The sequence below is a fragment of the Cibotium barometz genome, chromosome 23 (genome assembly GCF_041138505.1).
Source record: "Cibotium barometz isolate CiBa-2024 chromosome 23, ASM4113850v1, whole genome shotgun sequence".
Classification (NCBI taxonomy): domain Eukaryota; kingdom Viridiplantae; phylum Streptophyta; class Polypodiopsida; order Cyatheales; family Cibotiaceae; genus Cibotium; species Cibotium barometz.
In genome coordinates, this window is record NC_141068.1 from 52627526 (window position 1) to 52653258 (window position 25733).

Sequence of the window (25733 nt, forward strand, 5' to 3'; positions counted from 1 at the left end):
TTTTATTGTAGAGTCCACTTACCTTTTTTAAAAAGTTACTACTATTTCTAGAGTCCACTTGCACTTTTAAGATTTATATGTGTGAGATCCCTTGGGCCACTTGCCTTTTTGTAATTACTTTTCTCTCTAACATATATGGTCCCACAACTCTCTCCCCCCCAAATTTGAAAAACGAGTGTATAAGGCCCTAAAATTTGGATTTTTTTAAATTTTTATTTTTCAAGATAAATATTTAATCTTTAGAGACTTTACACCACACCCACATTTGTACTCAAGCTTCTCCACCTCTACCATTACATCCTCCATTTGTACTTAAGCTTCTCCACCTTTACCCATTACATCCTCTATTACCTAACCAAATATAGGATTTAGAAACAATTCTCAATTGGTAATTGGAGGCTCTGATGATTGTTTCAAAAAACCAATCATAATTTCTAAAAGCAATCCTTAATTTGTCGCCTAGATGCTTCAAGAATTGTAATTAAAGTTTTAAGAAACAATTCTCAAAGTAATCCGTAATTAGTCTCATGAGAGGTTTTTACCTCTTACACACAACATAATGTAGGAGTGACTAGCCCAACACTAGTTTGGTAAACATGACAAATTTGAGTGCTGATGTGTTGTATTTCTTCATGTTGATTTTGTTTGAACTTTCATCAATGATATGTCGAAATATGGTTTTGTGGAGTGTTGATTCGCAATGTAATTTTCATCATTGGAATTGAAAATTTGTTGTATTATATAAAGGAAGAGTTTCACGAAGCTGCGATGTGGCAATAATTTGAAGTCGGGAAACAATTTGGAGATTAGAGGAGGGGTAGGCTCCTACTACTCTAGGCAATAAGGATTCGGATGAGGTAGCCCCGGAAGTCGGCAAACAAATTATAAGTGGGAACCGACTAGTTCTAATATGATCCAAAATGTTGTTTTTATCATTAATTAATTATTTCGAGCTTGTGAACCATAGGAGGAATTTTTTTTTCTAAGGTGCGTTAAGGCGCACGCTAGTACAGTCTTGGAAAGTTTTTTCGAAGGCATGCTGGCCATGTGGACTGCAACTATCTTTCCATCTGGCTTTCTAATCTAATCATGATCTACTCGAAGTCATGCAGTTGATTCCCTGCAAGAGGGCTCATAGCCAAGCAAGTGGCGACTGCGGACAAGTGTGTGCGTAGGCGAGGGGTCTCTGAGCGATTCACAGACCTTCTTGTGAACAGGGTTGGATTTCACGAGGAGGGGGCTCTTGTTGTTAGCCCAAGCTCTTGGGGGAGGGTGGTGTAGGGTGTAGACGATGCCCTTGGCAGCCAGAGCCACATGAACACGGATCACTTAGGGGTTGGAGATACAAGGAGACGGAGGGGGTGGCAGTGGAGGAGATGGTGAGGAGGAGGACGACCAAGCACATGGCGAGAGAAGGAGGAGGAGACGGAGGTGGTGGCTGTTGAACAGATGGCGAGGATGTGCCGTTGCAATAAAGGCAGGACTAAGGTTCGCCTTTATTGTATTAAATATTGCCACGTGGCACTATTTAATGCAATACAAACGTTTTATCTCAATACAAACGTTTTATTATACATTTTATCTCAATACAAACGTTTTATTATACAAACGTTTGATCTCAATACAAACGTTTTATTATACATTTTGTTAAAATCGCAGATTCTCTCTAATTTTACTACTAATTCCCGGCTATGCAGCGAGCGGTCAAAGTTCAGCTAGTAATAACGTCTTATACAAGAAACACGCCTTTACCTTGGAGCGCCAGGCTACGCCATGGCTAGCGAGAACGTCGCTTCCCCTTCTTCGATCAACGCGGCCCTTCAAACGGCGGCGGCTACTCTCTCCGCCGCATCAACGCAGTCAGTGCCCGCCGCATCTCCAACCGCAGGAGCGATTACCACGGTGCAGGTTCCAGGAACAGCTGGGCCGGGGCAGCAGCAACATGCGGTGAACCTAAGCCAAGGACAGGCGTTTGCCCAAAATCAGCAGACTTTGAATCAGATGAGCTTTCAACAGCAGCAGCAGCAGCAGAAGCAGAGCGCAGGAGCACGGTCCCATCACGCCCCGTACGTACAGAATCCGTCTCAGCAGCAGGCTGCGTCGCCTGCGATGGTGGTCCAGTCGCCTCCTCCTCCGACGGTGTCCATTCCCCGCACTTCGTCTGCGTCGCGAATCATGCAGCTCTCACAGAGCACGGGCCTCAGGGCAGCCCCCGGTTTGGGTTCCCAATTCGGGTCAATGCCTGGCACGGCTTCGCTTCAGCAGCAGCAGCAGATGATGTTGGCGGCTCAGAGGGCGTCTCAGGGTCAAGCCGTGGGGACTCCCCAGCAGAGACCGACTCAAAGTGGCCAGACAGCTTATATGCAAAGTGGGCAGCTAACTTCACCCGGTCTCATGGGGGGGTCATCGGCTATTCGTCCAAACTACCCACCCCAATACATGCAGCAGCAACAGATCTCTAGACAGGCAATGGGTGGGCAAGTGACAGGTCATCCTTCTATGAGCTCTCAACAGTTATCGGCCATTCAACAGGCAAGTGTCTACTAAGAACCAATCCCCTTTGTTTCTGATTATTTCTCACTTCGTTTTCACTTACCTTGGACTTTCATCTGAGAAGACGCAAGCACGGCAAAAGCAGGCACAAGTTCCAGCATCCCAGTTTCCAGCAGCCGCAACAGCTGGGCCACAGGTACACCTTGGAGGGGTTGGTTCTATCTCATCAGCTGTGGGGAGCCAGCTGATGAGGCCATCAGGCTCGGCCGCCCAGCAGCAGCCACGACTACAGCAGATGCAGAGTAGGCAACCCCAGCAGCAGCAACAATCCCAGCAATCCCAGCAGCTGTCCCAACAGCAGCCTTCTCCGCAGGTTCATAATGTTCACATCTCTTTTCTATGCAGGGTATGCGTTTCAACTTTAACAAGTTGCTTAATTGGTAGGTCATGCTTTTAACAGAAGTTGCAAGCGCAACAACTTCAGAAGCTGCCATCTGTAAGTTCACTTGGCTCGGGTTTACAGCCATCTGCTCAGTCATCTGGTGGTGCAGGCAACCTGCAAAACCAGCCACATCAGCCCTGGATGCAGAAGCAAATGCACCAAGTGTCAGCAGCTCAAGCAGCTTACCAGGTAAGTCAGCAACAAGGCGCTGTGCAGAAACAAGCACAACCACAGTACTCTCAGCAGTTGCAGGGACATCCACAACAGGCCCAGCTGTCTCAAATAAACCAACAACAGCAGCTTGGGAGGGTTCAGCCTTCCTCTATTCAGCGGCCTCCCACCCCAACTGGCATTCAACCAGGCACACCTGCAACAGGAACACCAACAGCTTCAGGGGGTGCAACGAATCAGCCTTCAGAATCTGGGAATCACATTTTGGGGAAAAGGAGCATTCGGGACCTTGTTGCACAGGTATGAAAACTTTGCTGTATTTCTAAACGCTGCGTCATCATTCATAGGCATGCCTTCTAAAGTACATTCTAGGCATATATGCAATTTGACAGGTTAATGGGGGAAAGAGTGCATCTTTTTCGACATCTCCAAGCATTGATTTTGAATTATTTTTGTCAATAATGAATTTGTGACACTTTTTTGAGAGAGTGTTATTTTGGTGTCACAGGTAGATCCTAGTGAGCGACTTGATCCTGAGGTGGAGGATATGCTGTTGGAGATTGCAGACGATTTTATAGAATCGGTGAGCAAAAGTAGCTTATCAACATTCTCTCTAGGCGAATTCTGTATTTGCTTTTTTCTTTGAGAAAATGCAAAATCTGGTGATATCCAAAGCTTTCACAGGCCTAAATTAGATGAGGGTTTCCTTTGCAGACTTTTTGGGAAGCTTAGATGGTTGATGGGAAGCTAATTTCTGAGCTGCTGCTATTATGCTAGACACATTTTTAAGGGGTGAAAAGGAAATGCTGGAGGGGACACTTGTACAAACAAATACATGCATGCACAGTGTACAAACAAATACATGCATGCACAGTGCAAACTTCCAAGGGTGGGGGGTGGGATCTGGTTCCATGCCTGACCAGTTGGCCTTAACCTGTCAGAATCTTTCAAGCCAAACTAGTGCTACACTGGCCAGCTGTGTGCTGTGCTCCTATTTTGCTTGTTCAGCTCAAGACACCCCATGCGCATCATTGTGTGTCTTCTCTGCTGCTGTTTGACCATCTGATTTTCTGTTTAACACTTTACTTGCACTCAGGCACTCTTTCCTTGCTTTCATTCTTCTCTCCTTTTTTTTTTGGGAACTTGAGGTATGTCGACCCTCTTTATTTTTGCCCACACACTTGTGAGCAGATCCTCCCCCCTGAGCAGATCTCCCCCCCACCCCCTTGCGTAGCACAATGCAACCGGCAAGGATCGAACCCAGCACCTCCCTTGGGACTCCGAAGCCTTAACCAACTGGGCTACATGCTTTGAACTCTCCTCCTTCTAGCCTCTCCCTTGTGTTATTCAGCTATGCCCTCTGCTTCTGCTCAGTCTACACCTACGGTCAATGCCTCTCCTTGTGTTGTCTCTTCTCCCTTTCAATCCTCTTCTTATGTTCAGCCTCTTTGCCTCGTGAGTGCATGCTGCCAGTTCTTTGCTTTTTGGCTCCCAGCCTGCTCATTTTTTTTAGGTCAGTGTCTCTTGACATTGCTTGACCCCTCATAGGCCTACAACTACCCTATTAACATGTCTATTGATGGGATTCCCCTAGGGACGGGTGCATAATTTGGGATTCTAGAGGGCTTGACCAATGCTTGAGGTGGCCAATGTGAAGTAAAATGGCCTAAGGGGATGTTGAAAGCCATTAATTGAATAATTAAGGTGATAAGGTGCAAGGGACTTATACCTTAGAGAAGGAATTGGCCACATGACAAACGGCCATACTATGGTTGGGTAGTGTGCCAAGAGTGCGAAAGCGAATGATGATCAACAAACAAGACACAATAGAGAAGACCACAGACCTAAATTATTGATTATCGCGTCCACATATCTCAACTAAGATTTGCCCGAGTAGAATCGTGAGTGACTAGTGATGCATTTGTAAAGGGTTACCAACTGCTCTCCATGTAAAAATGCACATGAGAACTGCCATCTTCTTTGATACAGAGGGTTGCTTCCAGGGGGTTGCTTCCTGGAAGATGTGCCTCAAGACAATACCTTTGAATGACTTCTACTATGACCCTTGAGTGCTCTTATATAGTGGCTAAAGGCTGTTCAGCTGCTAGGGTTGGTTAGTTGGCCAATGGGGCCGAGTGCGCCAACTTTGCACGAGTAGTTACAATGTATCTAAAAGTTGTCCATATTGCCTGTCCTGCTGTCCAATATCCGATTGCCCAAGATCCTTCTTCATGAGTCCATACGCGGCCCCTGATCTTGCCCAAAAGCTAGTTGATTCTGAGATTAATGTCCATGTGACACTCCCATATGTGATGCACATGACAAATGTTACATACACTCATTTTCGTGCTATATTTTTGGCATCGAAAGTGGGTAAAGAATGTAAATTCTTTTTATAGAGTATTTACACTGATATAAGGCTACAAATATCTACATACATACAATCAAGATGATGTGCTTATACATGTTGGATTGCATGGGTATGCACAATCAATATCTTGAACAAGGTTACCTTCAAAGTACCATGAATGGAATGCCTGAGCAAGATTCTACGTCAATAGAAACAAGGTTTAAACACCTTCAGTCCCCACAGCAGATTTCAGCATCCATATTCATCATCGTTTTCCCCATCCTCCCGGGTGACGGTAAACATAGCATATTCAGTCATTGCCCTTGCATGTTCATAGCCTAGAACAGTCCCAATTCAGCCCCTTTCTCAGCCACAGTTTGCAGCCTTCCTACAGCCCCTTGGAAGAGTGCTTGGCTTTGAGATTGGACATCATTGGTCCTTCTACAGAGGTGTACAGTCAGCCCAACTCTTGGTCTTCCGAAGGTCTTGCGTTTGCCTTCAGTGGGTAATTTGGGACCCAACAAGGTGTACAAATCTCTCTCTCTCTCTCTCTCTCATCTCTTAAAGTGTGAAGTGATAAAGTGGATTGCTAAAGACTCACGAAACTCAGGATATAGAAGGCAGTGTGAGACTTTGTGTGACAGGATTCTACATCTATGCATAATCTCGTTGGATGTTACAAAGATGCTTCTTGCCTTCAGGGTTTACTCGTAATTAGCTTATTTGCTAATTCGATAGTGTTAGGGTTTAGTTGGCTGCATATTTGTGTTGAGAAGATGCATAATGTTTCACATGTGAACCTGATTTTCTATGATTTCTTTCTCTTTAGCCTTATAAAGCAAATTGTTAGTTGATAACCTGGGAGTAGCTTAAGCAGGCAATTGGGTGAGTCATTGGGAAATATGTCGTGAAATGCACACATTCTTTGTTGCTCCTCAGGTGCATTATTACATGAAAAAGAAAAACATTCACATGTAGATGTTTTTAAAGAACTTTCACATTTGAAAGGATCGTGAAAACAACACAACAAATCAAATTCCAGATCAGATAGAGTTTCATATATTTCCTTGGAGACGAAGCCAGAGTATCATGCACATTTAAAAACTGGTGATGGTGGTGTATCATCTCAGATTACAAAAAACTCGCCTGTAATCTAACATCAAAGTCTTGCTCTTTTCAAAAAAATCAGGACATCCCTTAAATCATGTTTATTCCATCTAGGTTCATGGCATGCAAATCGAAGGCCTCTCGGTAGTCCTAAATCTGGACTTCAGCTACCTTGGTACCATCCAGCCCCACACTTTTGCATCTACTTCCGTGGCAAGTCTGACCCCATATCTATGGTCACTTGCCACTATGGGTGTTACATTCTGAAGCGTGAGGGTAGTTGACAGGTCTAATGTAACATGCGCAAGCTTTGGGGGGAGATCGGTAACTTCAATGCTCAGAAAAACAGCACACTTGTCGCGACGAAATTAATGCACAAAATTGAATATAGATGTGCAGAAAAATAGAGAGAGAGAGAGAGAGGGAGAAGAGGACACAATATTGGGTCCCGAATACCCTCTGTAGGGCCCCCACCACGAATGGTGTATTTGCTTTTATTAGAATGATGTAAAATACTGAAATAAAAGACTGACTGAACTTTCTTGGTTGAGATGGATCTCTGTCCCTGACCTTCAATCCTTCACCCCTTCTGCGTTAGCTTGTTCTAGGCTGTCCTGGCCCTTGCTTCAGGTTCAACACTTGGTAAATGATGAGATGATTGAAATGATCTGTGGGTTGGGGTATTTATACCCATCTGGACAACGGTCAGCTGGCTCAAAAGCAGTCGGCTGTCTCAATATTGCTCCACGACTGAATAAATACAGCAAAAAGACTAAATAATGCTGCGCATGACTGAATATTGAACTGGGCACTTAGGCGCATGTTAAATTGGAGGCTGGGCACTGTGGGCATGATATCCTGGAGGCTGGGCAGCCTACACTTGCCCTACAGCCCCTTTAGGGCTGGATAACCAGTTAGCTACCCTTGCAAAGGCCCTAGGGCTGTCCTACAGCCCTCCTATGACCCTCCCATGACTGGTGGGTACAGGTAGGGCCGTCCTGGCCCTAATGGGGGTGGTCTTACACTTTCCCCATGCCCACAAGAGTCCTTGGGGTAGCCCTATGGGCTGGCCCCCTTTCCTATATGCAACCCTAATTGTCTACACAGTGTTATGGCATCCAATATCATACCAGATACAAGTGACATCATTCTAGAGGGAGACTCACAACGTGGATTGGCACTGTTTCATGTGTAGGACAATGCACACCTGACCTCGGACGACCAGGATGGAACCCTGGCTGACTCGTCCCCGGACTGGGCTCACATGGGACCAGTTTTCCATCCCAAGTCCTGCACCTTCTGTACAGATATGTCTACGTGGCATCCAAGTGCGGGAGGCACGTGACATCCCCTTCTGCTTAACTTGACGGAAGTTGCATAGCCTCCAAATAATTCGTCGATAATGTCGGATAGTCGTTGAAAAACTCTTTGTCAAGCCATACCGCTTCGTGGGTCCCTTGGTCTTGAAACTTCGTGAGGAGCTGTCTTTGCCTTCGGCCTGAGCCATGCTTGAAACGGTGCAAAAGGATCTGTTCTGGAACCATATCTTCTGCTTCATGAGTAATATCTGGTTTCGCCTTGTCTTTAACTTTTGAAGGGATCGGACTTGCATATGGCTCTAACCAACTGACGTGGAACACATCGTGCATAGTCCAACTCGGAGGTAGCTTGAACTTCATTGAAACCTTGTTAATCTTTCTCTGGATGGGAAAAGATCCAAAGCTCCTGAAAGACAACTTTGGGCATCGCTTATCCATCGGCTTCAACCTTTGCTTCATAATCCAAAGATAAACCCAATCCCCTTCCGAAAACTTCATATCCCTTCGGTCTTTATTAGCGTGTTGAGTGTAGGCCTCTTGCGCTTTAGCCAACCTGCCTTTGACTGACTCTAAAATCTCCTGGTAAGACTCCGTTACTCTGTTCGCTTTAGGTACTGAAGACAAGGTCTTGGTCAAAAATGACTGGAATGGTCTTCCAAACGCTGCCTCATATCCATGGAGTCCTAATAGCTGAAGAAAAAGAATCATTCAAAACAGCTTGAACTAAAGGCAAAAATGATTCCCACTCACCTTGCTGATCGCGGACATAACACTTCAGCACATCAAAGGCCAATTGGTTGTAGATCTCTGTCTGGCCATTTGTCTGTGGGTGAAATGCACTGGAAAAATTCAATTTAGTACCAAAGTTATCAAACAATGCCCTCCAAAAATGACTGGTAAACTTGGCATCTCGGTTTGACACTATGGTCCTAGGAGTCCTGCCAATCGGGTACTAATGCCGAATGAACAACTGGGCAACATCCTCGGCGGTCACTGCGCCTGATGCCCAGCCAGCCATGAAATGATGTGCAGCTTTTATGTGATTTATTTAGCATTTAATGCTGATTTTGCAGTCGTGGGCAAAAACTGTGCTGGCCGAGTGCTGTTGGAAGGGAGTATAAATAGCCAAGGCCCATAATCATTGTGTTATCTCATATTTCACCAAGAGCCAAGGCAAACAAGGGCCAGACAAGCCAGGAGTTGCTAAAGCAAAGGGGTGAAGGACTGTAGGTCAAGGGCAGCAAGAAAGATCAAGATTTTTGTATTTTCTTTTCAAATTTACATCATTCTAATAAAGCAAATACACCATCCGTGGTGGGGGCCCTACAGAGGGTATTTGGGACCCAATACTGTGTCCTCTCTTCTCTCCCCCTCTCTCTCTATTTTCTGCACATCTTCATTCAGTTTTGTGCGTTAATTCCGTCATGAAAAGAGTGTTGGTTTCTGAGCATTGAAGTTACCGATCTTCTCCGAAGCTTCCGCATGTTACATTGGTATCAGAGCATCAGGCTCAGCAAAGCTAAACATTGATTCAGTCCCATATGATGGTGTACATCCAAGGTACAGGAAAGTACATGGATACGAAGCTCAAGGCAAGGAACACAAGATCGGGAAGAGATCCCAAGAGGTTTGTTGGTGGTGTTCTACAAAGCCAGAGGGGATGGCAGTCTTGTGAGCCAAATAGGTTCTCGGGCAACGGTCCCAAGGGAGGATTATCCTCCAAGGGGTGATGTGAGAGTGCTAGACTCATTTCTTAGGAATGAAGACCAAGACAGTGTGCAGAGTCAGGGCAGAAATGGATTGGGAACTAGATGGAACATATGCATAGATCTTATTCAGAGTCAGAGTGGTTTTGGAGACCGGGCCGGGTTTTCAATGAAAAGGATTGCCAAAGTTGGATGGATGACAGAGACTCTGGGAATAGAGTGGGATGATGACAATCATGCAAGGAACAAGTTGGAAGCCCGTCATCAAGTTTAGCAGAGGGGGATGTCATGTGCAAGCATTACCATGAACATTTCCAGAGCTAATCGAGAAGGGGGCAGCCAAAAAGATCATAAGAGCTAGGACTTGGAGCATGGGGAGCGGTTTGGCAAGGTGGACTAGGAGAAGAGCAGGAAAAGGATGTTGTCAGCCCCTTGAAGGGGTCTGTGGGCTGAACCAAGAGAGTCCGCTGTACCAAGGCAAGGCGGCTGGAAAAATGCAGCATTGATGGATTTTAATGACCAGTCAGTTGGCGACTGCTGGTCGGCCAGCACTCCAAGGAGTCCCAAAGGCTATAAAAGGGGCGCATATGCTCATAGGTAGAGTCATTCATTCCTTTTAAGGAATGGGTCCAAGTTGGGGACAGATTTTGGTGATGTTCACCTTTTGTATGAAGGCAGCCTAGGGCTATAGAAGGAGGTACCTTTTTGTACTATATGAAATATACTGATTTTTCAGCCATTCTCCTAGTAGTAGAGCTCCATCCCCTGCACACCCAGATTCAGCTTTTTTTTTTGTTCAGTACTTTTTCATTTTGTTGGGATGACAGAGGATACCCCATACAGGTACTCCGATTTGTCTCATAGGCCAAGTTCGGTCTTTTGGAAGACGTTAATAAAATCTTTCTTTCTTTCTTTCTTTCTCTCCCTCTCTCTCTACTCTCCCTTTATGTTTGCGTTTTGTATCGCATGTTTCCAGTAGTGTTTAGGACTGAAAGAAGACTCCCAGAGCTTCCCGTGTTGCACATTGGCCCTGCATGGAATAAGCATAACAAATTTGCTAAATCTATCAACAATAGTTAAGCACTGAGTATTCCGCTTACTTGGGCTGGGCTGGGAAGGCAGATTTGTGACAAAGTCCATCGAAATATCTTGGAAAGGTCCCTCAGGAATTGGCAAGGGCTGTAATAACCCTATCTTCTTTCCACGAGGAGCTTTCACCTTTTGACAAATATCACAGCGTTGTACATATGAAAACACATCTCGCCTCATCTTTGGTCAATAATATTGCCGTTCCAATTTCTCCAAAGTTGAATTCATGCCCCTATGACCACCAGTAATGGCGTCATGAGCGTCATGGAGAAGAGCTGCCTTGAACAACTTCATGACACATAGTCGGCCTTTGTAGAAAAGCCAACCATCGCGTATCAAAAAGTGCCATGGTCCTGTGGCATCCAATGCCTGTTCCCACTATGTACCGAATTCCTCGGAATCTGCGTACGTGTGCTTCATGTCGTCTAGTCTTGTACCAACAAGGTTGAGGCTAGTGGTGTGAATCGAAGTCACTTGTCCCTTTCTGCTCAAAGCATCGGCCACTGGATTGGCCTTTCTTGGAAGGTACTCAATCATACCACCGAATTGCTGGAATATCTGGCTCCAACGGTGTTGTCGGGGTAAAGGGCAGGTATATACTGAAGCAAAACAGTCCCAAGCAAGAGACACTAGAAGTCTCATAAGTGAGGGAGCAAATGTACAAGACTGAATGAGAAATGAGAGCAAGTGTGGACGCCCGATGACTGGCCGAGAGCCTATAAAAGGGTGGCCAAGGTTAGTTATTGTATTATAGAGAGTCTCGCGAGTTTGTGAGAGCTCTATGGTCTTGGAGCCTGGATCTAGTGCAGACGTGCACTTGCTTTGTGCAGCCGAGGAGGCCGGCAGCAGTCTCGAGGCCCGCGAGGGCAGCTTCGTGGCGGTATGGGACGTGGCGAGGGGGAGATTGGTCGGTACGTCAACCTAGTTAGCTCAGCTCGTGGCTCGGTGGGGACAGCCAAGACTGTGGGCTTGCCCACGGCTGTCATGGTTGGGAGGTGAGTCAGGCCTGCACCCCCTTGCTTGTTTGTTTGTTCGTTTGTTTGCAGGATTCGAGTTTCGAACCAAGATCGATCACGAGGGGATCCGTGGGGAATTGACACGAGAGGTCTCCCTCAGCTATGTCACGTGGAAAGGTAGCTCGATGGCGGTGGAGCATGTCTTGGATCTGGAGCTGATGAGGTGATCGTGGCTGACGGGGGGGTCGAGGGCGTCGGGCACGCTGGAGTGCAGAGGCTCGGTCCGAGGTAACTCCTCTCGGGCGAGGTAGGTCCAGAGCAGCAGGTGGAGGGTCCACAAGATCCATTACGTCGGTGTCCTCCACCTCCTGGGTCTGGAAGAAACTGGTGATGGTTGGCTGCCGAGGGAGGGGGCGGGGTGGCTGGGGCCTGTGTCTCAAGAAGGTGTCCCTGTGTCTGCGGAGCTCAAGCAGGAAGAGGCCTAACACTGGTCTTGGAAGTCAATGATCCTGGAGAGTGGACCGAATCCCTCACGAAATATACAGTGAAACCTCCCGCGGATCTCATAGTATACTTGGCAGCAGCATACAAAACTGAATATAGATGTGTAGAAAAATAGAGAGAGAGAGAGAGGGAGAAGAGGACACAGTATTGGGTCCCGAATACCCTTTGTAGGGCCCCCACCACGAATGGTGTATTTGCTTTTATTAGAATGATGTAAAATACTGAAATAAAAGACTGTGACTCAACCTTCTTGGTTGAGATGGATCTCTGCCCTTGACCTTCAATCCTTCACCCCTTCTGCGTTAGCTTGTTCTAGGCTGTCCTGGCCCTTGCTTCAGCTTCAGCACTTGGTAAATGATGAGATGATTGAAATGATCTGTGGGCTGGGGTATTAATACCTATCTGGACAGCGGTCGGCTGGCTCAAAAGCCGTCGGCTGTCTCAATATTGCTCCACGACTGAATAAATACAGCAAAAAGACTAAATAATGCTGCGCATGACTGAATATTGGACTAGGCACGTAGGCGTATGGTAAACTGGAGGCTGGGCACTGTGCGCATGATATCCTGGAGGCTGGGCAGCCTGTATGGGCTGCCCCACACTTGCCCTACAGCCCCTTTAGGGTTGGATAACCTGTCGGCTACCCTTGCAAAGGCCCTAGGGCTGTCCTACAGCCCTCCTATGGCCCTCCCATGACTGGTGGGTACAGCCAGGGCCTTCTTGGCCCTTATGGGGGTGGTCTTACACTTTCCCCATGCCCACAAGAGTCCGTGTGGTAGCCCTATGGGCTGGCCCCCTTTCCTATATGCAAACCCTAACTGTCTACATAGTGTTCTGGCATCCAGTATCATACCAGATACACAGAACCACTGACATCATTCTAGAGGGAGACTCCAAGCGCGGATTGGCATTGTTTCATGTGCAGGACAATGCACACTTGACCTCGGACGATTGAGATGGAACCTTGGCTGACTCGTCCCGAACTCGGCTCACATGGGACCAATTTTCCATCCCAGGTCCTGCACCTTCTCTACAGATATGTCTACGTGGCATCCAAGTGTGGGATGCATGTGACATCTAACTTGGGTTAGGTTAATCTTGCCACTGGGATAGGGTGTCTAAGGGGGAGGTCTAGATGTGAAAAAAAGAGACATTAGGCTAATGATAGCTCTTGGTTTATAAGAGGGCTATATAAGTCAGTTATTTGGCTCAATTCAAGGGGATTGATCATTCTAGTCTTGGACACGTGGGCCGTGGCCTAGCAAAAATTACTGTGTGTGACGACACTTTCTTGTGGTATGGGACGTTAAGGCTTACTATGGGTGTGAGATTTGTCTCTAGTCACGTCCAGATTTGAGCTTGGTGTTGAGCATGTTAAGCTCTATGGTTGGGTGGTGAGCTAGATGCTAGATTCATTGTGTTCCTTTGAAGCCAACCGTAGGTGGTTTTTAGGACATGGTCCTTACATTGGTATCGGAGCTAAACTTGGTGGTAGAGAGCATCTAAGGCAACTTCTGAGGCATGGTAGGTAGCGTGGAAATGCTCTTTCTATCTTGTTGAAGGATCACCCCCATAAACTTCCCCAAGAACTGAATCAAGCAAGAGTGTCGATTAAGGTGGAAGGGAGGAGATCATGACCTTCAGGGTGGTTTGCTCGTTTTTTTCAAAAGATCAAGCTATTGAGCTGTTTTTTTGTGGCTTAACTAGGAGCTCCGGGGCTGAAAGTAGAGCCCGGATCCGATGGGCTGCTGGCTTTGAGTGACGGTGTTGGTGGAGTTTGGGAACCATGTGCTACGTGCACACCTTAATCCGTGTTGGTGTTGGATCAGGCAAAGTTAAGGTGGATGGAAGATAAGTCTCCTAAAGACCCAATGGGTCTATGAGACCGAAGTGATACAATGCTATACATGGTACGTCTCATCATGGAAAAGAGAAAACAAGTACAAATAACATAACTCTTTGAAAGTAGAGGCTGATACAATGATCGTCACGGGGAAGTACATGGGGTATAAGCACTAGTACAAGAGACTCTCATCATGGAGTACATAAGAATGTGAAGCATGGGGGGCACATCCTCCTCCAGTAGAGGGTACACCTCTCTCGAGTATGTCAAGCATGGGGTTACTGAGTATGGCCGAGAGGTCCTGTTTTGTCAGCACGGTGCGAAGGTGGTTGAGCATATCTTGGATGTGGAGTTGATGGGAGGATCGTGGTTGGTGTCCTGTGGGCTGGGGAGGCTGGGTACGTCAAAGCGTGCAACCACTTCTGACGTGACTCCCCGGGGATGGGGCGGAGATGAGGTATCCTGTGGTGGACCACCCGTGGGGTCCACTATGCCGATATCTTCTCCGTGGGCCCGAAAGAAACTGGTGATGGTCGACACTCTCTTAGTTTGTATTTGTGAAGCTCCAGTAGGAAGAGTCCTAGGCAATGCTGGTCTAGGGAGTCCATGATCCTGGATAATGGGCCAAAACCCTCGTGAAAGAGGTAGTAGTACCTCCAACGGATCTCATAGTATGTAGGCAGGGATAGCTATAGTGCTCTACATACTATGAGATCCTTTGCCTCACATTGACACGAGCCTTCGTCATCGATCGTGCTTTAACTTCGACATCGTCGTTGCTTCTGCACCAGTCTTCGACTTAGAGTCTCCTCACATCAGAGGGTCTCTTGTACATGTTTTCACTCACCATCATATATACACTCACTCACCCATTTCATGCTATGTTGTTTTGCTTTGATCACTCGTACATCTGGTCCTTTCGTCCTTTTTCCCTCACATGGTATCAGAGCTATCGTGAGCAAAGGGATTGAAGACCTCAAGAGCACACAACATGGATCGTCTACCCGCACTCCCGGAGGACCAATTTTTCTCACCAGACATTGATTCTCCTACCTCTGATCTGGAGCACATAGGGAATGGGACTTCTTATTCAAAGGAGAGCCCCGTTCAAGATCTTACTTTGGGAGACGATCAATCCATGCACATCCACTCACCTTCACTACCTTTGCCATCACGATCTCCCTCTTTGACTTTATCAAACTTTGCTTCCAAAGGGGGATACATTCCTTTTGCCAGTGTGTTAGTGTGGGACCCTAGTGTCCATCTTCTTCTCTCATGGTCCCCTTTTTTGGCCTGAGGGGGTGTGTGAAAATGGCATTTTGTCCAGCCCTAAAAAGGAGAATTTACTGGATTTATTTAGATTTTATTCTTGTTTTTTTGGTCTTGCTGTTGGCCGACTGCCCCTTGCACTGGGCTGACCAACAACCCACATACTATATATAGATTCGCTTGACCGTTTAGCACTTGTACCACTTCATAGACCACAGCAGGTACCACATCTGATGCTGTTGCTGTTGCCGGGGCCTGCACTACATCTGTTTCATCATCATCGGCTCTCTGCTCACCATCTCACATCATCGGCTCTCTGCTCACCATCTCACATCATCGGGACGGCAGCCCTCTGTGCTTATCTTCACCATCGACACCACTTGGGATGGCAGCTCCTCTCTCTCACTTAGATTGTAACATGCAAAAGCTCTGGGAGTCTTCTTTCAGCCCTAAACACCACTGAGAACATGTTGATGCAAAAATGCAGACAGAAGGGAGAGTAGAGAGAGAGAGAGATATGGCTGGAAAATCAGTATATTTCATATGGTACAAAAGGTACTTTTCTACAGCCCTAGGCTGCCTTCATACAAAAGGTGAACATCACCAAAATATACTCCTGTACTAGGGACCCATTCCATAAAGGAATAAATGAATCCTACAATGAGCATGTGCCCCTTTTATAGGCCCTTTGGACATCTTGGAGTGCTGGCCGACCAACAGTCGGGGCCGACCAGCAGTCTGCCAGCCGACTGGTCACATAAATCCATAAAGCTACGCCGCTTGGTCTTCTTGCTATATCTTGATGCGCTTTCAGCCGCCTTGCTATCTGGTACAATTGACACCTTCTGTAAGCAGCCGATAGCAAATCCCATGCCTTCCATGCCCTTGCTCCAAGTCCACACTGCCAAACAACACTCTGTGCTCCATATCCTAGCTCTACTGCTCTTTTTCTGGCTGCCCCCTTCTGGACTAGCTCCAGAGAATGTCCATGGCATTTCATGCACATGACATCCCCCTTTGCTAAACTTGATGACGGGATTCCAACTTGTTCTTGGATGACTGTCATCATCCCATTCTTTTCCCGAAGTCCCTCTGTCATCCATCCAACTCTGGCAATCCTTTTCACTGAAAACCTGGCCCGATCTCCAAAACCACTGTGACTATGAATAATATCTATGCATTTGTTCCATGTAGTCCTCCCCAATCCATTCTTGCCCTGACTCTGAACACTGTCTTGGTCTTCATTCCTGAGAAATGAGTCTGGCACTCTCACATCACCCCTTGGAGGATAATCCTCCCTTGGGACCATTGCCCGAGAACCTATCTGGCTCATAGGACTGCCATCCCCGCTTTGTGGAACACCACCAACAAACCTCTTGGGAGCTCTTCCCGTTCTTGTGTTCCTTGCCTTGGGCTTCGTACCCGTGTACTTTCCTGTACCTTGGACCTGTACACCATCATATGGGACTGAATCAATGTTTAGCTTTGCTGAGCCTGATGCTGTGATACCAATGTAACACGCGGAAGCTCTGGGAGTCTTCTTTCAGCCCTTAACACCACTGAGAACATGCTGAAGCAAAAATGCAGACAGAAGGGAGAGTAGAGAGAGAGAGATATGGCTGGAAAATCAGGATATTTCATATGGTACAAAAGGTACTTTTCTACAGCCCTAGGCTGCCTTCATACAAAAGGTGAACATCACCAAAATCTACTCCTATACTAGGGACCCATTCCATAAAGGAATGAATGAATGCTACAATGAGCACGTGCCCCTTTTATAGCCCCTTTGGACATCTTGGAGTGTGGCCGACCAGCAGTCGGCCAGCCGGCTGGTCACATAAATCCATAAAGCTACGCCGCGTGGTCTTCTTGCTATATCTTGATGTGTGGGAGAAGGAAGAATTAGGGTTAGGTTAATTCATGTGTGGGAGACATACACAGAGAAACAACAAGGGAGAGAGAGAGAGAGTTGTGGGGATAAGTCAACTCATGAAGATATGAGTGTGTGACTCCCCTATCACACATGTATATTGCACTAGTACACATAGTGCACTTAGTACATTAAAAGTACTAAGTGTACTATGTACTATAACTTATGGGCTTGTACACACTATAAGGGTGGGCATTATGCCTTTACCCCAACAACCTCCCACTTAAAGGCAAAGTGCCCTTAAGTAAAGGAAAAGAAAAATCAGCATGTACATGATAATATACAAGGCCAAATCAAGGCTGAAACTGGCCTCATCCAAGTGTCTGCAATGAGCAAACCGCTCCGGAGGCAAACTCTTCGTCAACAGATCAGCCGGGTTGTCATCCGTATGAATCTTAACAAGCTGAATTTGCTTGTTCTCTATCACCTCTCTGATGAAGTGATACTTCACATCCACATGCTTCGTCTTTGCATGAAAGACAGGGTTCTTTGCCAACTGGATGGCACTCTGACTGTCACAATGCAACAATGGAATATCCCCTGTATAACCCAAATCAACCACTAACCGAGATAGCCATAATGCCTCCTTGCAAGCCTCTGTGGCTGCAATATACTCGGCCTCTGTAGTAGATAAGGCTGTGCACTTCTGCATCCTGGATATCCATGACACAGCACCTCCTGTGAATGTAAAGACATAACCGGTAGTAGACTTCCGGTTATCTGGATGACCGGCATAATCCGAATCCGTGTAACCATGCACTAATGCATCCTGTTTGCCAAAACAAATGCACATATCCTGTGTGCCCTTCAGGTATCTCATGACACCTTTCACTGCTTCCCAATGCTTCTTGCCAGGGTTGGCCATGTATCTAGAAACCACTCCCACTGCAAATGCAATGTCCGGCCTAGTAGCAACCATGGCATACATGAGACTGCCACAAGCTGAAGCATACGGAATCTTGGCCATATTAGCCCTGTCTCTATCTGACTGTGGGCTGTCCATAGCACTGAGTTTCACATATGGAGGCAAAGGAGTACTAGTCTTCTTCCCCCCGTCCATATTGAACCTCTGCAAGACTTTGCCAATGTATTCCTTCTGAGACAAATACAACACATGCTGATTTCTGTCCCGAAGTATCCGCATACCCAAGATGTGATTTGCATCACCCAAATCCTTCATATCAAAGGTTTGATGCAGCCTCTGCTTCAAGGTATCCATCTCCTTACGAGATTTCCCGGCAATCAACATATCATCAACATACAAGATGAGAATCAATAGACTGCCATCCAAAGCTTTCTTGGTGTACAAGCAGTGATCTATGTCACTTCTCCTGAATTTCTGAGATTTCATGAATGTATCAAATTTATGATACCATTCTCTTGGTGCTTGTTTGAGCCCATAAAGACTCTTTTTCAGCTTGCATACAAGCTTCTCCTTTCCACTCACTGCATAACCCTCTGGCTGCTGCATATATATCTCCTCATGGAGATCACCGTGAAGAAAAGCAGTCTTCACATCCATCTGAATCAAGTCCAGATCATCATGTGCAACCAAAGCTAACACAGCTCTAAGTGTGGTCATTTTGACCACTGGAGAGAAGATCTCATCAAAGTCCACACCATATTCCTGCTTGAAGCCCTTAGCCACTAACCTGGCTTTGTATCTTGGCTTTGCATCTGGTGCAACTTTGAGCCTGTAAACCCATTGCATGGCAAAACCTTCTTGCCTGCAGGCAAATGCACCAACTTCCAAGTTCCATTTTTATGCAGAGCATCCATCTCTGACTTCATGGCACGCTCCCAAAGAGCCTTGTCTGCCCTCTGTAAAGCCTCCTTATAACATGAGGGCTCCCCACAGTCAGTAAGCATCAAGTAGTCAACCCCTGGAACAAACCTGTCAGGGGCTCTGGAGGGTCTAGTGGACCTCTGTACCCAATGACCATCATTTGCAGGTTGCTGTCCAGCCTGCATATCACCCATTGGTGGCTCCTGTTCCATGCCATAAGGTTGAAAAATCATGCCCGGTATCTCCTCTAACTGTGGTATATCCATAGGGATATCTTCTGCCATCTCTGGCTGTCCATTTGGACCATTTTCAGCACCATTTAAGGGCTGGTTTTCCTGCTGTGATGGCTGATTTACAGCCCTTTGTTGTTGTCCATGATGTCCATCATCATCAAAGATGACTCTGCTAGGCTCCTGTTGCCTTGCAGGCTCCTTATACATGCATGTTTCATCAAAAATGACATCATTGCTGCGTATAATCTTTCTATTCACGGGATCCCAAAGTCTATACCCCATTTCACCTCACCATATCCTAGGAATATGCATTTGTGAGACTTAGGATCAAGTTTGGTGCGCATTTCCCTGCGTATGTGCACGTACGCAACGCAACCAAACACTCTCAAGTGCTTGTATGACGGAGGCTTCCCTGTCCATACTTCCTCTGGCACTTTCCCACCAAGCCTCGTGTTAGGTGACCTATTTATAAGGTGAACGGCTGTCATAACAGCTTCAGCCCAAAAACCATGAGGTAATGCAGCATGTGACAACATAGAACGGACCTTCTCCTGTATGGTCCTGTTCATCCTCTCTGCTGTCCCGTTTTGTGGAGGATCATAAGGAGTAGAGAGCTCCCTCTTGATGCCTTTAGCATCACAAAAGTCCTGAAACTGTTTGGACATATACTCTCCACCATTGTCGGAACGCAGCTTTCAGTGTTTTGCCAGTTTGATTCTCAACAAGAGCAACAAACTTCTCAAACACTGAGAATGTATCACTCTTCAAACGAAGAGGATAAACCCACACCTTGCGTGTGGCATCATCTATAAAAGACACACAATATTTTGCCCCTCCCAAAGAAAGCTGAGGCATCTCACATACATCTGTATGCACAAGCTCTAAGTGAGCATCTTTCTGTCCAAGAGCTTTCTTGTGGGGGCACTGTAGTTGCCTACCATATATACAATGCTCACAAAACTGAAAACTTGAAAACTTTAGAGAAGGCAAGTAACCCAAACGAGATAATTTCTCCATTCCCTTGACACTCATGTGTCCCAACCGGCTATGCCACATAGAAATTTCCGGCAGTTCGGTATGCGAATTGCTAGTGGCTGTCCTGAATGTGTCCCAACTCTTTGGCAAAGTGCATAACAGAAAAGTGGCTTTGAACTCATCGTCCATTGCCAACTTTTGATTAATGACCTGGCTGACAATACCATTAAACTCATTTAGATGGGCTGTCATAGACGCCCCTTCCTTCATCTGAAGACCTATGAGTTTCTTCAACCAATACACTTTGCTTGAGGCACTTTGTTGGGCATACAAGTCCTGCAATCTCTGCCACATTCCCCAAGCTGTCTGCTCTTCACGAATGCTGAAAAGTAATGAGTCTGACACAGACAACATGATAGTAGATCTTGCCAGCTCATCCATATCTTCCCACTCTTCAGCAGTAAGAGAAGCGGGCATTACACCCCTTTCTTTGATAGGCTTGTGCTGCTTCTTCCGGAGCAACACATTGTAGCACTGGGTTTGCCAAATATCATAGTTATGTGAGCCTTCAAGCTTCTTGATGTGAAGCAATGAAGAGCTCTCACCTGTGGTTGCCATAGCAATATGCAACTTGTCAATGCCTGACTCCCTGCAAAATGTGCAAACACTGCACCAAAAAGCACGCAAAGTGCTCACAGTTGTTCTCCCAAGCTTTATCTCCCACTGCGGAAGCAAGAATGCAACTTTTCTCCCACTTTATGTGATGAAATCACCAAAATCTGGTTGCTGCAGATTTTGGACAGCACCTTAAATGTGCTTTGTTGCCCTTCCAAAGTACTGTACAACAGTATCAAGTGCTTACAAATGATGTACCAAACCTGTACCGGCAAGTTCAGCAGCTGAAATTGAACCTTTTGGTCACTCAAAACAGTGTACAGCCATGCCAAAACTTGCACAAAGCTGTGCCAAATCTGTACCAGCAGGTACAATAGCAATAAATGCTCTCCTGGCTGTCCAAATGAGTGAAAATCAAACTTTTACAGTCCTGTACACTGCATACAACAGTCCCGAACAGAAATTGGGCAAAAGCCCCTTGACTGCAAGCTGATTTTTGAGGATTCAAGGCATAAATGTCTTGCATGCTGCTTTGCCAAGCTCAATAAGCATACGAACTTGAAAAGCCCCTTGATTTAAGATCAATTTTTGATCATACATGGTACATTGACGCACATGAAGGCATCCAGAGTGTTCACGATGCTTCCCCCTGGCCACATATACATCCAATACATGAAACCCCCTTGATTTACAGGCACATTGAGTGCTTGACAGGCATCAACACATTGCCCAAAGCATCAATTGCGAGTGCCTGCATGCAAATCAACCAAATCGGCACAAAAGCCCCTTGATTTGCACTGCAATTTGCTGCAATTTTGCCCAAATGTGCGATTTCTCACATCAGAGGGTTGCTGCTGCTGTTGTAGGCGCCTGGCTGCTCAGCGCTGACACGCTGCCCTTCGCCTAAGTGGCCAGCGCTTCTACACGCTTCCACACGTTCACACAGCCTTACGCTCACACAGACAGCCCAGCGTTCAACACTCACACACAGAGAGAAAAAATCAGCGCTTGCACCTTCTTCTCCTCTACAGCAAATTCGACACCACCATTGTTGGAAGTTCAGGCTCTGATACCAGTTGTGTGGGAGAAGGAAGAATTAGGGTTAGGTTAATTCATGTGTGGGAGACATACACAGAGAAACAACAAGGGAGAGAGAGAGAGAGTTGTGGGGATAAGTCAACTCATGAAGATATGAGTGTGTGACTCCCCTATCACACATGTATATTGCACTAGTACACATAGTGCACTTAGTACATTAAAAGTACTAAGTGTACTATGTACTATAACTTATGGGCTTGTACACACTATAAGGGTGGGCATTATGCCTTTACCCCAACACTTGATGCGCTTTCAGCCGCCTTGCTATCTGGTACAACCAACGCCTTCTGTAAGCAGCCGACAGCAGCTCCCATGCCTTCCATGCCCTTGCTCCAAGTCCACACTGCCAAACAGCACTTTGTGCTCCATGTCCTAGCTCTACTGTTCTTTTTCTGGCTGCCCCCTTCTGGACTAGCTCCAGAGAATGTCCATGGCATTTCATGCACATGACACAGGTATTGCAGTGTAACATGCGGAAGCTTCGTGGTTGAATTAGTAACTTCAATGCTCAGAATTCAGCAATCTTTCACGACGAATATAACGCACAAAACTGAAGTAGATGTGCAGAAGAGAGAGAGAGAGAGAGAGAGAGAGAGAGAGGAGGACACAGTATTGGGTCCCAAATACCCTTTGTAGGGCCCCCACCACGAATGGTGTATTTGCTTTATTAGAATGATGAAAATCTGAAAATAAAGTCTGAAATCTTGTCCTGCAATGTTCACCTTGGTAGGAGCACTCCCTTGGTTGTCTTGGCTGTTGGAACACGTCCACCCGTTGTGAAATATTAGATGAATCATATGTTTTCTTTGGATTGAGTATTTATACCGCCTCAGCCCTCTAGTGGGCAGCCTCTTCTGGAGTCGACCAGCAGAAATTCCTCACGACTTGAATAAAATAGCATTAAATGCTAGTTACTCCAGCCGTTTTTGCACCCATGCAATGCTGGCCACCAAGCTGGACTGCTGGACTGCTGGACTGCTGGACAGTCCATGTGCTGGCTGTGTGGGCTGCCCCACACCTGGCCGACAGGCTGTCCAGGGCCTGGGGCCCTGTCGGCTGCATGTCCAGAGGCCCTAGGGCTGGCCAACAGCCCTTCCAGCCCAAGCCAAGGTTGGGGGGCACAGCTTGGGGCCCTCCTGGCCCCTTGGGGTTGGTTCTATACCTTCCCCATGCCCAATGCAAGAGCTCTAAGATCTGATCTGGGGTATAGCCCTATGGGCTGGCCCCTTCTCTACATGCAAACCTACATGCCTACACAGATGTCATGCACGTGGTTGCAGACCAGATACTATGATCACCTGACATCATTCCAGAGGGAGACTCACAGCACGGACTGGCACTGCTTCATGTGCAGGACAATGCACACCTGACCTCGGACGCATAGTCTCGGATTGGGCTCACATGGGACCAGTTTCCACTTCAGGTCCTGCACCTTCTTGTTCAGATATGTCCATGTGGCATCCAAGTGCGGGATGCACGTAACATCCCCTTCTGCTTAACTTGATGGAAGCTGCATAGCCTCCAAGTAGTCTGTCAATAAAGCCGGATAGTCGTCTCGAAGAACTCTTTGTCAAGCCATACTGCTTCCTGGGTGCCTCGGTCTTGAAACTTCGTGAGAAACTGTCTTTATCTTCTGTTGGAGCCATCTTGAAGCGGTGCAAAAGGATCTGTTTTGGAACCATCACTTCAGGTTTGTCAACTATATCTAGTTCCGCTTCGTCTTTCACTTCTGAAGGGATTGGACCTGCATACGGTTTTAGCCAATTGACATGGAACACATCATGCATAGTCCAGCTCAGAGGTAGCTTCAACTTCATTGAAACCTCGTTAATCTTTTTTTGGATGGGAAAAGATCCGAAGCTTTTGAATGATAGCATTGAGCATCGCTTGCCAACTTGTTTCAATCTTTGCTTCATGATCTGAAGATGAACCCAATCTCCTTCCGAGAACTTCATATCCCTTCGGTCTTTGTTAGCCAATAGCTGACGAAAAGGAATCATTCAAAATAGCTTGAACTAAAGGCAAATACGATTCCCACTTACCTTGCTGATCGTGGACATAACACTTCATCACATCAAAGGCCAATTGGTTGTAGATTTCTGTTTGGCCATTAGTCTGTGGGTGAAATGCACTGGAAAAATTCAATGTAGTTCCAAAGTTATCAAACAATGTCCTCGAAAAATGACTGGTAAACTTAGCATCTCGGTCTGACACTGTCACAATCCTGTGTATTTGTACAAGCGTATCCGAACATGTGGGCATGGTGGTCAATATGCAAGACACAAGTGTGCAGGACATTTATTGAATGTTTACACTTGGGGCAAGGGTGACATTAGGAATTAATAAGGTCCTTTTCACAAACCCATGGGGACAAAGGGTTGGAGGGGACAAAGGAGGTGTTACAAGGTCTGCAGGTCTCTCTCTCTCTCTCTCTCTCTCTCTCTCTCTCTCTCTGTGTGAGCAGGTGGGGCTGCAGGAAGTACATAATCGAGTCTGTCTTTTCCAAGGTGGTTCCAAACGTTATGTACTGTACGGATCCGTACGTACTGTGCGTTGTTTGGTACGGAAAAAATTTTTAAGGTACGTAAAAATACGTACCATTGGTAAAAATACATAAAATCTCAGAAATTTCAGCCACCTACATAAAATTTCAGTCCATGTCCACATTGACATATAAAACTTTCGAAATAGAGACACAACAAGGTCAAAAACCTACTAATTCAAAAGTGAGAAATTAGAATCACAAGTCAATGCATGATTGCTCTGACAAATTCAATGCACAATGCCATACAATTTCAATCAAGATTCAGCAATCATGCAATGCATAATATTTAGTGGGCAGCTCAGCTGAGAGAGAGAGAGAGAGAGAGAGAGAGAGAGAGAGAGAGAGAGAGAGACTTGAAGGAGAGAGAGGCTGAGAGCTCTATGCACGGTCCACAGAGGGTGGGCTAAGGCTCTGAGAGAGAGAGAGAGAGAGAGAGAGAGAAAGAAAGAAAGAAAGAAAGATTTTATTAACGTCTTCCAAAAGACCGAACTCGGCCTATGAGACAAATCGGAGGACTTGTATGGGGTATCCTCTGTCATCCCAACAAAATGAAAAAGTACTGAATAAAAAAGCTGAATCTGGGTGTGCAGGGGATGGAGCTCTAGGAGAGAGAGAGAGAGAGAGAGAGAGAGAGAGTTATGTTGCTGCCTTGGGGGGGCGTGAGCACAGAAGATGAGCAAGGGTGGCGAGGCGCCGGGAAAGAGGCGAAGCGAAAGGAAGGCGGCGGCGACAGTAGCGAAGAGAGAGAGAGTGCGACTGTAGAGGCCCTTACCGGAAGGTGTGCGTCGTACGGAGTCCAGACGCTATCGCAGGCGAAACCCAAAAAAAAAAAAAACGTTTATCGCAGGCGAACGTTTATCGCAGGCAAGCAAAGCAAAGCAAAAAAAAAACAAAAAACAAAAAACGGCGTACGGATCGATCCGTACGTACGGATCCCCGTACGGTACGGATTGGATCCGTACGTACGTTTTGATCCAACCTTGGTCTTTTCATTGGCTCGAGGTTGTCTTGGAGGTGCTCCTCTGGCCCTTTGTGAGAGAAAGGGTTTGGCAGGTCTGAGGGTGGAAACAGGGCAAGCTTTTGGGAAGAGTCTATGGGCTGATGTATGGCTATGCTTTTGGCTATGTGCAAGGGCCAATTGGCTGCATATTTAGGGCCTCGTGGTTGTACTTTATGACAGATTAGAGGTGCATAACAGTGTGGTGTTTTGAGCACAGGGCTGTGTGAAACCTCTTAAGCCGAGAGGACCAGAGGACTGGCAGTTTGGACATGTATATGTATAAGCCATGTATGGCCATGATG

The 25733-nt window shown here is 46.4% G+C and overlaps 1 protein-coding gene across 2 annotated transcripts in view; it reads left to right on the plus strand.

The window, feature by feature from the left end:
* The first annotated feature begins 1717 nt into the window (after positions 1–1717).
* Positions 1718–25733, plus strand: part of LOC147626083 (uncharacterized) — a 40944-nt gene continuing 16928 nt past the window's right edge. Inside the window, exons 1-4 of one of the 2 annotated variants that reach the window (XM_086817648.1) lie at positions 1718–2532; positions 2618–2866; positions 2954–3406; positions 3615–3689. In XM_086817648.1, coding sequence (XP_086673774.1) covers positions 1774–2532; positions 2618–2866; positions 2954–3406; positions 3615–3689 — 1536 coding nt within the window. In that variant the 5' untranslated portion in view covers positions 1718–1773. The remainder of the gene's footprint in view (positions 2533–2617; positions 2867–2953; positions 3407–3614; positions 3690–25733) is intronic. The other variant, XM_086817647.1, reaches the window with a different exon arrangement.